Source organism: Zonotrichia leucophrys, chromosome 13, assembly GCF_028769735.1.
Source record: "Zonotrichia leucophrys gambelii isolate GWCS_2022_RI chromosome 13, RI_Zleu_2.0, whole genome shotgun sequence".
Lineage (NCBI taxonomy): Eukaryota > Metazoa > Chordata > Aves > Passeriformes > Passerellidae > Zonotrichia > Zonotrichia leucophrys.
In genome coordinates this window covers 13,759,432-13,772,249 of record NC_088183.1, presented here as the reverse complement: position 1 = coordinate 13,772,249, position 12,818 = coordinate 13,759,432, and the positions used below count along the sequence as shown (strand labels likewise).

The 12,818-nt window shown below is 41.2% G+C and overlaps 1 protein-coding gene across 6 annotated transcripts in view; it reads right to left on the bottom strand.

Moving 5' to 3' along the window:
* Positions 1-325: 325 nt before the first annotated feature.
* TENM2 (teneurin transmembrane protein 2) overlaps positions 326-12,818 on the bottom strand; it is a 675,237-nt gene continuing 662,744 nt past the window's right edge. For all 6 annotated transcript variants that reach the window (XM_064724588.1, XM_064724589.1, XM_064724590.1 and 3 more), the window contains 4 exons: positions 9,478-9,774; positions 6,483-8,097; positions 3,736-3,866; positions 326-2,212 (listed from right to left, as the gene is read on the bottom strand). In XM_064724588.1, the coding sequence (XP_064580658.1) occupies positions 1,451-2,212; positions 3,736-3,866; positions 6,483-8,097; positions 9,478-9,774 (2,805 nt within the window). In that variant the 3' untranslated portion in view covers positions 326-1,450. The remainder of the gene's footprint in view (positions 2,213-3,735; positions 3,867-6,482; positions 8,098-9,477; positions 9,775-12,818) is intronic.

The window sequence follows — 12,818 nt, the reverse complement described above, 5'->3', positions numbered from 1 at the left end:
GTTACTACATTTTCAAACTGTTTAGAGGTTACTTCAGTGCAATTAAACTAATTTCAGAATTGAAACACAGCAGTTTGAGGGCTGCTACTCATGAGGTGCAGAGAGGGAGGGCATTCCTAAAGCATTTACCAATTTTCTCCTGTGTCCTAAGCAGATTTTTGGGTGATGTATGTGAAGGACTTTGCTTACCCAGAGATCAAAGGAGCAGCCCCCTGCAGGATCCATTGAACCACAGGAAGTAATTTCCACATACAAAATGCTGCGTGCATTGGAAACAGCCAGACAAGAATCGCTTTTACAAGATTTTGCAATGGAAGACAACTAATTCACAGGAGTTTTAGAGACTTTATTTATGTATAAACAATTTAAACACTTTGCCATAAATTATCTTTGCCTGTCTCTAGTCTTTGCTTAGCAGCAAATTAAAATTAATATAAAAACTCAATGAACAATTCATACATGTATATTACAAAAAAGTTCTTGTACCAAAGTTCTTATTAGACTTTTTTTTTTCTTTTTTTTTTTGTGGTGACCGTAATGTGATTGTCTCAGTTTCTCGACCAAACAAACACACTAATAATTTTTAAATCTGAAACAGTGATTGTGCCTTCTGGCTGATGTATGTACAGGGTGATCTGACGTGGTGCCCATTTGCAATAGTGTAACACAATGCCCACAGCTCTACTGGAACTGATACCAACAAACTACTGAATCTAAACAGACTACACCCTGTAACTGTGTTATACTGTCCACAATGGAAATCTTCAAAGACAAACAGAGTATGAAATTTATCTGTAGTGATTTATAGCCACCATTTTGAATGTAACTTTACACTCTGCCCTCTTTGAATAAGTTAAGCTTCAGGCCAGACAAGTGGAGGGTCAGAGTGCAAGTGTGGTTTTGTTACTTTTAAATATATTTTCCTTTCCTATTTCCAGTGCGCTCTCACTTGCATTTCATTTGTCCTCCATTCGCTACACACAAATCACCCCAAAGTCATGTTTTAAATGCATCTGTATTTTGCTTTAAATGAAAACCTCTTGGATATTTATCAAACAAGCAGTCTGAATCATCTGTGTTTCATCAGCTGGTTAGTGAAAGTGGCCCACTTGGATTTCTTAGTTTGCTCACGTGTGAATGGAGTGAGGTAATACAATACGAGGCCTTCTTTTTGTTTTTCTTTAGACCCAGAACAAGTGGGTAATATTTCAGGGGTACTTTTTAATTTGTACGGTTAAGAGTTTTCAGTCTGGCTTTAGTCCACTTCAGGATGTGGTTTTTAATCACTTGAACAGTAGCATTTAACTCAAAAAATATGAGCTTTTTTGCCACTTACTATCCCAGAGTAGCTCAGCCTAGTGCCCCCATTTAGGTCTTCATCTCCTTAGGAGAGGAGATAACAGTTATGACTACTGATTCATCCAGCAAAGGATGACAGCAGGTTAATTTGTTACCTCTTTCCCATTTCATTCTGTCTTAAAAACTGGATGTTGCTGCTACTGTCTGCTAGCTCTGGGTACTGCTCCACGGGCAGGACATAATATCCCTCGTAACCTTGGACCCTTCCCGTGCTGAGGAGCTGCTGCCTCTCTCCGTCTGTCCATACGCGGCTGCCCTCGCGTCCGTCCCGCGCCTTCTGCTGCTCCTTGGCCCAGGCTGCGGCCAGGGCTCGCTGCCGAGCCTGCTCCAGCACCCTGGCCTTCTCCTCGTCCAGCGTGTCGGCGCTCAGCCCGTAGCGGATGTTGATGAGCAGCGTGGAGTGCTGGAACTCAACGTTCGTAAACCTTCGAGTCCTGCCGCTGACCAGGAGCGTGGGCTGCGACACGGTGACGTTGATGCCGCTGTCCAGCACCTTCCTCCCGCTGGTCATGGCCAGGGTGACCAGGTCGCTGTCGGCCGAGCCCACCTTCACAAAGTAGTGGGTGTCCTTGCCCTCGATGCTGTAGTGCATCTTCTCCAGGTAGTGAGCGCCGTTCAGGACCGAGGCGATCTTCCTGCTGTCGTCCGTGGCGATGCTGGAAACACCGGTGGTGACACGGCCTTCCTTCACGGCAAACATGATCCCTTTCCCCACGATGGGAGTGCTTGTGGCAAACCAGTGGCCTGCTTTTTCTCTGATTTTGGCATGTAATCGTTTAGATATGACCTGTCCCTCCAGAGCCATGAAAGCCTGGTTGTGTCGTTCTGTCGTCTGCTGCACTCCTGTAATTAGCTGGGGAAAGCAGAACAGAACAAAAAAAACACCAAAGAGGATACAGATCTGAACATACTCATTTCAGAGACCAATAATGATCTTTGCTTTGCTTTTTTAAAGGAAAGATGCAGAGAAAAATTCTACACTTCAAAAGACCACCCTCAGTTATCCATCCATCCATCCATCCATCCCTCCATCCATCCCTCCCTCCATCCATCCATCATTTTATCCATCATTCCATCCATCCATCCATGATTCCATCCATCCATCCATCCATCCATCCATCCATCCATCCATCCATCCATCCATCCATCCATCCATCCATCCATCCATCCATCCATCCATCCATCCATCCATCATTTTATCCATCATTCTATCCATCCCTCCATCCTCATCCATCCATCATTTTATCCATCATTTCATCCATCCATGATCCATCCATCCATCCATCCATCCATCCATCCATCCATCCATCCATCCATCCATCCATCCATCCATCCATCCACATCTTGTTCAGAATCAGGTAAATACTCATTCACCAAATCATTTTGCCATCTGTAAGACCAAATAAAATACTTCTCATCACCCTCTGTAGCATACATGCACTACACATTTCAATTTTGGCCAATCATATAATGCCCAGTAGAAGAATAAGAAGGACCCAAGTCTACCACAATTTTAATCAGAGCTGAAAACAAACAGAATCAATGTATTAAAAGGTGGCATTTAACTCATGGACACTTTTCCCAGAGATTTAAACCAGTAGATATAACTAAAAGGCTTATGAATATAAACTTTTTTGTAAATAGATGAAATTTGGGCACAAAAGCACAAAAGCAATTCCTGGAGAGGGGGTTTAGACTCTCAAATGACTTGGAAGCCTGGGAAAGTGGTATGTTTAGGTTTATATGATTATTTTTGTTGTATTACCACAAAGATGAAATAAGCCTAGCAAAGAGTAGGATTGGAATTGGCCTAGTACTCTTCTGAAGTGTATTAAATGGGCTGGAATTTATTATGAAAGTTAAACCTATATAGTGCTCACCATTAACCTGACAAGTATGAACACTGCAACTGAAATTAAATGGAATAGCAAATCAAAACCTCTAAATGGAAAAATGACAAAAAATGGCAAGAAAACCTCTTGCAGGGTGAGACATAGAACCCTTTTTACCAGTAAAACAAGTACCAACCTAAGTTTATTGGAACACATTATTAGGATGGTTCTACCAAAGGTACAACAGATGATAAATTACCCTGACAAAGTCTCCCTTTGTCATTGCTAATCAAGTTAATCGAGTTACAACTTGTTAATCAAGGAATAACTCAATAAAAGACAAACTAATGACACTGTAATTATGATAACAACGAAGGCTGGCAAGAAATGCATATGTTCATTAGTATAAAATGTAGCTATACTCACTTCACTTTACACTGAATTAAGTGCTTGGCCTTCTGCTGTAACTACAGAAGAGCCAGTGATTCTATCCATAGAGTGGGGCAAACTTATAAATAAAAAGCAATTTAATCTTTCTGCCTACCTGTCCATTTTCACACGCTTGACTCTCAGACAGCTCGTATGGTGGTGACACAAAGTACATTTTTGCTCTAGGGAAACCAGGAATGATGTTGCTAAGCTGAAATCCAAACATCACCAACCAGCTCTTGACATCTGAAAATTGAAAGAAAGCAGTTAAGTAAGAAACACATGTGTTTAACAAATAGAGAAAATAAAAAAAATTAGGAAATCCATCTTTGACATCTTTAATTTCAAGTAGCAACTGAAGTCACAATTAATATTATTGTGTGGAACTTTACAGAACTGTAGCAATCCACTATGAAAAGGTACAGGAAAGACTGCATTAAATTTACCCTAAATAAATCATCAGGGATATACCAGCTCTTTCATTATTTTCCATTAGAGCACATGAATTATCCAAACATTTTACAGTATACAGTACTTGTTCCATCTCTGACACCTTCTGATATGGCTACTATATGTAACCTATAAACTGTATTGTATAATGATAAATTATTAGGTTAACACTCTAAAAACATCTGCAAAGTCCTTTGGGGAAAGACATGGCTTCTCCTCTATGTCCTACTTCCATCAGCTGTCATCAGGTCTCAGGAGGCTCCATTAAAAGCAGTGAGAAGCTAGATTTGTAAATCAGATGTCTAAATTTAGGCAACAAAAATATCCTCCCCATCCCTCCAGGGAAAGTAGGAGCTGTGTGAGAGTGTTACAGCTCAGCTCTGAGGTGAGCCTCAGCAAGTTCCAGATGTGGGATCAACCACAAAAACTCTATCCTCAGATCTAGCTGTAAAAGCTAAGTTAATAACAGTAATTCTCACTCTGCAGGTATTAAAAACTAATTATGTATTTTGGTTATCCAAATGACAACTCTTTTAACAAAAAAGAACCCATTACCCTATTTTACATTTTCTGTTTCCTGAATTCGTGATAATTTTTACTTTAAAATCTCTCTTGTCTTTCCCAGTGGCCATCTCTCCTCACTGGTCTACACTGATGCTGCTATTGCCACTTCTGTGAGCTGAGCTGTTGCAAAGCCTGTCTTCCCCAAATGTCTTTTTTTTGCCATTTTGACTCTAAAATTAGTAGTTAAATACCCTGCCTCTATGAGGTATCTGTATCCATCTCCCATCACACAGTGCCTACTGTATTTTCCTGAACCCTTGGACAGCACAGGGTTACTGCTCCTCATAAGGCTTCAGTTTTATTTTATGGTAAAATGGTATCTCCTGAACAATTCACTTCAGCTGCTCCAATTCCACAGAAACCAGAGCAGGACCTATATACAAAACAGTTACTATTTTGCTGAGCTAATAATGTGCTTTGCAGCACTGCATTTGCTACAGGAATTTGTTTTCAGCAAAAACTGTGAATAAACTCCTGTGTCAGTAAGAATGGACTGCAGAGGAAGAGTTTTTGGTGTTTTGTTTTGTTCTCTCCTTTTTTTTTTAACTATGACAACAAGGTGCCACCATAATAATTTCTAGTCTAATTTTATCTGTTCAGTCCAACAGCAACAAATATTTGGATCACTGATGAAGTATTTTTACAGACTACGAGGTGTGTGTTGTACCTAAATGCAATTTATCTTATTCGATTTCATCTGGTGGATAGATATATTAAATAAATACAATTTCAGAATGTAGCAAAACATAGTAAGATGATGTTGAAAATGAAGATCAAAGGGTGGTGGATGAAAATAGGACTTCTGTTGAATTTAGGACAACGAGGTAATTTTAGTCACCAGTATTTTCACACTATCAGATACAAATCACATTATCTCCTAATTGCAAAGTTGCTCCACTAGAACCTCTGGTGTGTTACACCTACTATTAGGTTGCAATGCACTAATGAAACATGCTGTGATTTTCTTTGAAGGAAATGCACACTTTTCTTGAAATTCAAATTACTGCTAAAATTAAGATCATTCCTTTTAAAAATGGTATCACTACTCTAATTATTGTACACTGCATATTGAATTATGAAAAAAAGCTTTTCCTGAAGACATATTAATTACCTTTCCTTTTAGAAACTGCCAGCAGCTAGTTCAAGTACTGTGTGATGTTACTAAGTGAAAAATTATTCCTAATTAAGAAAGGGTTACAAGTTTTACCCAATTCTAACATATGTGATCAAAACTACTTTTGTTTCTCAGCTCTACAAAATCCATAACATTTATTAGTCTTTCAGGATGAAATCATCTTAAAAAACATCAAGGATTTAATTTTAAAGACTAAAGACTGTTTGCATATTAAAAGTTAAATGGGAAAAAGAGGTCTAATTAAATCCATTCTTGGTGCTAATTCTTAATGTGCCCATGAGCTCAGACAGTGGTTAATTTTGAAAGCAGTCCTGAAAGAAAGAGATCTGAGTAGTTCTGGACTGTGATTCTGAACCAACCTGCCAATGATTCCTATACATGACTTCACTTTTCTTGGTACAGAACTAGAATGAACACTTCTTTACAAAGTACTAGTCCAATAGGAAGAGCACTATGGCTGTGCTGAAATTTTCTATTCAGACAAGCTTATATTTATTTATTTTCCCTTCATAATTCATCATGGCTTCTCTCTTAGAGCCCTTTGTTCAGGGAAGAGTAGTGCCAAGGAATCAGAAATAGCCACTTTTAATAGGCAAAAAGGAAAAACATGATGTGAGGATTGAGCAAAGGGCTCGTAAAGAGAAGCTGGGTTTCTTTCCCAAATCAGCTTCCAAGCTGTAGTGTTATGTATTATAAATGTGAAGAAGTCTCACCTGTTACATAATTCTTTAGATCCAGTTCATTGCTGAGAGGGTTGTTACTCTTGAACATGTACAGATTGAAAGGAGCGGGTTCTTTGCCAATATTTTTCCACATGGTGTAATCAGGAGATGTCCAGCGCCCAGCCAGGACATCATAGTCCCTTTGGGTAAAATGCACGAGTTTGGTTAAAGGATCATACAGCCCTCCATGGAACCCAATGACCAGCTGGAAATCTGGGTTGGAGTCATAATAGATCTCCCCATAGGCTGTGTACTGGAGCTGCTTGATCATGAGGCCATTGATGCTGAACACAGCTAACGGAGTGCCTGTGTTATCAGAGGCCACGTAATACTCCTCCCCACTGCTGCTCTCCATTGCAAACAGGTGCCCTTGCAGATCGTAGTACAAAGAGGTAATTTCAGAGTTGGAATGATTGTAGACATGAGTTACCCTTGTTGGATTGTGAAGATCAGCATAAAAGTACTGCAGATGATGCCCCAGGTTGGTCTTGCAGGAAGCCCTTCGGCCCAGCCCGTCGTAGCGGTACTGAACACTCCACCCATTGGCTTTGTTGTAAGCTCTGGTCAGGAGCCCTTTGGAGTTGTACTCAAACACGTCAGCACCCCGCTGCCACAGGTATCCATCATCATCAATCTTGTAGGGGATGTCACCCAGGCGCGTGATCCTGTCCCTGAGGTCGTAGCGCAGCGGCATCAGCCGGACGCTGTTCCCAGGGTTCAGGAGGTGCAGGTTCCCGTTCAGGTCGTAGCTGTAGCGCCAGGTGGGCCTGTCGTTGACTGCCACGCTCTGCAGCTGCCCATCTCCATCGTAGTCATAGGTGTACTTGGTGGTGTTGGCGTAGGGACCGAGTTTGAGCTCTCTTTTGGTCACCCTTCCCATGCTGTCGTACTGCACGGTCATCCAGTACATCAGGGAGCGGAACATTTCGTACTGCACTTCCTTAATGCGCCCGTGGGTGTCAAAGTGCTTGCTCAGCGTCATAACTGCTGTGGTGATAATTTGGTTTATATCATAATAAATAACTCCAAATTTGCCAAAATGCTCAACTTTGCCAGAAATCTCATCGTAACGGTAAAGGTCAACTGGAAGAGGCGTCTCACTTATGATGGGTTTGATGCTTGCAATTCGGAAACTGTTGTCATGATATGTATAATCAAACCTTGCATTGACCATCCCTTCTTCAGAGAACCTGTAGATTTGTTTGTCAACAAGAGGACCAATTTTCCTATAGCGAATTGTACAAGAAAACCCTCCACTTTGCAAATTCACCATTTTTAGGACACCCGTGGTTTCGTCATACCCAAAAGTAACCGCCGTGCTGTCATAAACAATTTCAGACAGCTTGGACAGCTTTCCATACTTGTAGAAGACTTGCCGGCCGGTGCCTAAAAACGATGTTTTCAGAATCCTGCCGTCGTCGCTGTAATCAAAAATGACGGAGGCGTTGCTCTCGGGGGGGTTGTAGATGTTCCTGATGTAGCCCACGGAGGTGTGGGTGGACATGCTGTGCCGGGCCACGCTGGGCATGGTGACGGCGTGCAGGCGCTCCGAGGAGTCGAACTCGAAGATGTACTGGCGCTGGCTCTGCAGCAGCAGCACCATCGACTGCAGGGGAAACAACAACAAAGCCATCAGCATGTGGCCCCAGAGAGGGAACCAAAGGAAAGTTTACTGGAGAGGCACTAATGTTAAATGAGTACAAAGAGAATCAGATGCATTAGTCAGGGGCACGGAGCTGCTCGGAATATTGTCAGGTTGCCAGATGAGAGGATCTGCTCCTTGGAAATCAATAGGCTGACACTCCAGAGAAAGTGTAGGTTAGCAACCTGTGAGCTGTCCTCCCTGTAGGAGGACTTTTTTTTTTTTCCTTTTTTTTTTTTCCTGAGGGATGCAGAGGAGTTAGATAAATGACTTGATTTATCTTTCTGCCAGCAGTTGTAATTCACAACTGTTACTGTGAAATATGTGAGAAAGTAAGCGGAGAACATCAGCTCTGGTTTACTTAGAACAACAAGAAGGGAAAGGGAAAACAATACCCAGTTCTGCAGTATTTAACGCACTTTTATGACTGAAGTGTGCTAATTAGGCTAAGTAAAAATGCACTACCATACTTTCATTTAATAAGTAACAATTAGAGATGAATTACCTGTTTCTACATGAACCTTTTGTCAGGTTTAGTCATGCATTTTTGGGCTTAATTAAGCACAATACATTTTCTTAATTTGTTGCCATTCTACAGCAGGAAAATATCAAAAGACAGAAACCATGAACAAAGTATTTCCCATTAAGAATTAGTCATATTCAGCTGACTAAATGAAAAATAAGGAATTTTGAGACCAGGGATGGCTAACAGCTGGGATACACCAAAATAAGGAATTTTGAGACCAGGTATGACTAACAGCTGGGATACACCAAATCTTAGCTAGCGGGTGTGTGTGATTTATGTGCCATGAAGCCAAACAGAACTTTGTGTCCTTCCAGCTCGTGCCAGGAGGTGACACTGTCACAGACATATTTTCTGAAAAATCCTTTCATTAGGATCTTTTCTCCTGAGAAGCTTCAGCTTCTCCATGTTTTGCCGCTTTGGAATGTGATCTGGAGAATTGTTTACCCAGCACGTGAAATTGTTTTTACTTAATGACCAACGACAGCCACCGTGTCGAGGCTGTGAGCAGTCACAAGATTTTATCATCATTCCATTCCATTCCATTCCATTCCATTCCATTCCATTCCATTCCATTCCATTCCATTCCATTCCATTCCATTCCATTCCATTCCATTCCATTCCATTCCATTCCATTCTTTTCTAGCCTTCTGATGAAATCTTATCTTCTATTCTTTTAGCATAGCTTTAATATATAATTTTCTTTTAATAAAATACCTATCATAAAATAATAAATCAGCATTATGAAACACGGAGTCAAGATTCCCATCTCTTCCCTCATCCTGGGACCCCTGAGAACACAATCACACAACACCACCTACGTTTTCCAGGTAGGTGTAGCTCCACACTTTGCCGTCGGCGAACATGCGCGACACGATCCTGCCCTGCTTGTCGATGTCGGTCCTCTCGCTCATGGCCCCGCGCTGCAGCCCGGCCAGGCGCCCGTTGAGGAAATAGGAGACATTGACGGCGGCCAGGCCGCTGCTGGGCAGCCAGAGGAAGGGCCGGCCCAGCTGGTCGTAGATGATGCGCAGCGTGAACTTGCGGTGGTCGTCGTAGATCTTCTCGGTGCGGATGTTGCGGTCGTAGTCGATGGACAGCAAGTTCCTGCCGTGCACCTGGCGAGGGAAAGCGGCTGAGCTCAGCCAGAGCTGGGCACACCCAGCTTACAGCGGGGAAAGGGGAGGCCTTTGTGGTATCATGGAGCAAAGCCCATCTGCCTAGCAAATTGGAAGGTCCTAGCTTAACTAAAGCACCTGAGCTGCATTTAGGGGATGCAGGGTAATGGCCTGCAGACTTAGGCAGAAATTAACAGGGTTTAATTCTTGTTTAAGGCTTTGAAGGCCTTCAGTTTAGTTAATCCTAAATTTCTTAGATGATAGTAAGGATTATAGGGGAGATAGGAAGGAGGATGATGGACATGGTGGTTAAGATGGCAATTATAATGCTGGTTGGCTTGTTAGTGCATCATTGTTTTACATGGTTTGTGGTGTAAAACAGGAAAATTCTGTGAGAAGTGTATGGCTCCTGTCAACTGGCTGTTGCTTTCTATTTGGTGCTATATATTGAAATAATTTGGGGTCTTACTGGGGTATTTCCCATCTCACTGCAATATGGGAGGTGATATCCTACAGTAAAAGCTTCCATCAAAGTCAGAACAGACAGACATTCTGCACATCGAGGCCTTAAAGTTCAGAGAAACAAATTATTTTGCATGGAGTATTTTTCTACTTATTCTGCTTTTCTATTTTCTATTTTAATTTTGTACTTCCACCAGCAAATTTCTTTTTGCCCTTTTCCCTACAATCACTCTAGGAACAATAGAAGAAATTTTTGTGTCTTTATTGAGGTTTAGCCACTTCTATAATTGCAACACCCTGCTTAGAATTCATTCATTTACTGCTTTCTTCATTTACTTTCCAAATATTCAATAGATCCTTCACTTGGCTTAAAAATTCTGCTCATACAGGCTGGGAAAGATGGATTTCTAGTGTTGAAAACAAAGGTGCTAAATAATTAGGTTAAATATTTTTCTTTTTCCCCCTTCCTTTTTTTTTGTTATAATTTTCATTCAAAGTACAGCATGAAGTGTTTCAGTGGCAGATTTATTTATTTATTTATTTAAAATAAAAGAGCAAAACAGAGGCAAAGGAGAATAAGAATGCCAAATGGGGAGCCTTCTAGGGAAAGTGTTATAATGAGAGATACATAAATATATTCACTGGGGGGTAAGGCATAGAATTCAGACTAATGCTGTAATTTCATAAAGCTTCTTAAGTAATTTAATTGTAGATGTGTCATTAATAAAGTAGAAGTTTTAAAATTAGATATAATTTCAGAGCAATGACTAAAAGTATTCATCAATTTCTGGGAATTTGTTCTTTAGCTTATATTTTACAGTGGCTTTGATAATGCAACGTTTCCTCTTACCCAAAATTAAACTGTACATCAAACAATATGTAAATTAACCCTGAGCCTTTCTTGAGGATATAAAAATTATTCTGAGATATATTCACTGGCAGGGGTAAACCCAATTCCCACCCCAACCAACTCAGTAGAAATTCAGTTATACAGACACATTTAAAATTAATACAGTTTCGTGTTTGTAAAGAAATAATTATTTCAAATTATTGCTCATTACCCTAATTTTTTCCATTAATGAAATTAATCTCTTTAACAGTTTGCATTTCCTCTGTGGGCAATTACTAGGGAAAAAAAAGCTCTTTTCTGTAGGTTTTCCCAAAGGTTATCCCAGCAACAACTTGCCCTGTGATTCACAGAAAAGACAGAGTATTTTTCTTAAAACACCTTGGGGCAAAACAAGTCATATTCAGCTTTCCCATTGCAATGAAAATAAAGCCAGGGAAGCCAAACTCAGCATTAGTAGTTTCTCAGCTGGTTACTTTTGTTTTGTAGGATCAACCCTGATGGCAGACATATTGAAAAAAACCCTTTTCATGAGCAGAAGAGAGCTTTTACCCCTCAAAAACATTTAGCTATAGACTTAAAGGGTCAGTGTATGACTGGAATAGCCCGATTTCTTATGGGTAAGTAGATTTTCTAAAAAAATAAAAAAAGAAAAGTCTTTCAGAAAGATTATGAACTGAATTTTAGCTTTGGGGGTTTTGTTTTGGGGTTTCGTAACTTCTAAAGCTTCATAAATCAGTCAGGATTTCTGGGTTTTGTTCTCTCCATTACTGTAACTGCAATAGAAATCTGCACAAAGGAAAGTCCGACTGTAGGTATCCCTTCTTTTCTCAGAAACTTTATAACAGTTATTTGGTTTTGCCACAGAAAACAAAATTATTAGGTTTTAAAAAATGATTACACACACAAGAGCCGTGCACACACACAAATATCACTTGGAGATGCACAGTGGAACATCACCTGCTTGGAGAATTCAGTACCTTCATTTGCATTTGTAAAATGAGTAAAACCAGAGACTATAATTGCAGTATCATATTAATTATATAGGAACCCAAACAGGCTGATAATTCTCACCCTTCCTGGGGACCCTGAGAGCAGTCACAAGTATCACAACTGCAGATTACTCAACAGGCCCTTTCTCTTTTGTTCACTAATCTGGTTTTCCCCTGGCTGCTGCTGAGGTGGCCCTAGGGATGAGCCCTTTGTGCCCTGGAAAGGTCTGGCCACAGGAATCCCTTACAGGATGCTGCTCCACAATCAAAAATCTTCCTTCAGGAATCTCAGCAGCACTTTATCTGAAACTACAGCAAGACACTGAAGTGTGGTGCATCACACAGCAGCAGACAGTGAGTGGGGTAAGATAAAGGTGCAGTTCCTTTCTCAGGTAGCTGAAATGTACCCAGGCAGGTGTGCAGATTCCTACAGGTGTGGCTGGGAGGGCAGAGCCTGGGCTCAGGCAGCACCACTGTGTGAGGGCTCATACAGCCAGCCAACGCTTTGGGTTGGGAGTCACCTGTCAATCTCCCAGAACAACCCCTCTGCACTGAGCAGGGACATCTTCATGGAGGAGGCTCTGCAGAGCCCTGCCAACCTCACCCTCAATGCTTGAGGAACGGGGCACCTACCACTGCTCTGGGCAGCCTGAGCCAGCACCTCTCCACAGAGCTTCTGTAGCACTACTTTACATCTACCCTCTTTTGGATAAAGCTGCCACACCTTGCCCTATCACAACAGA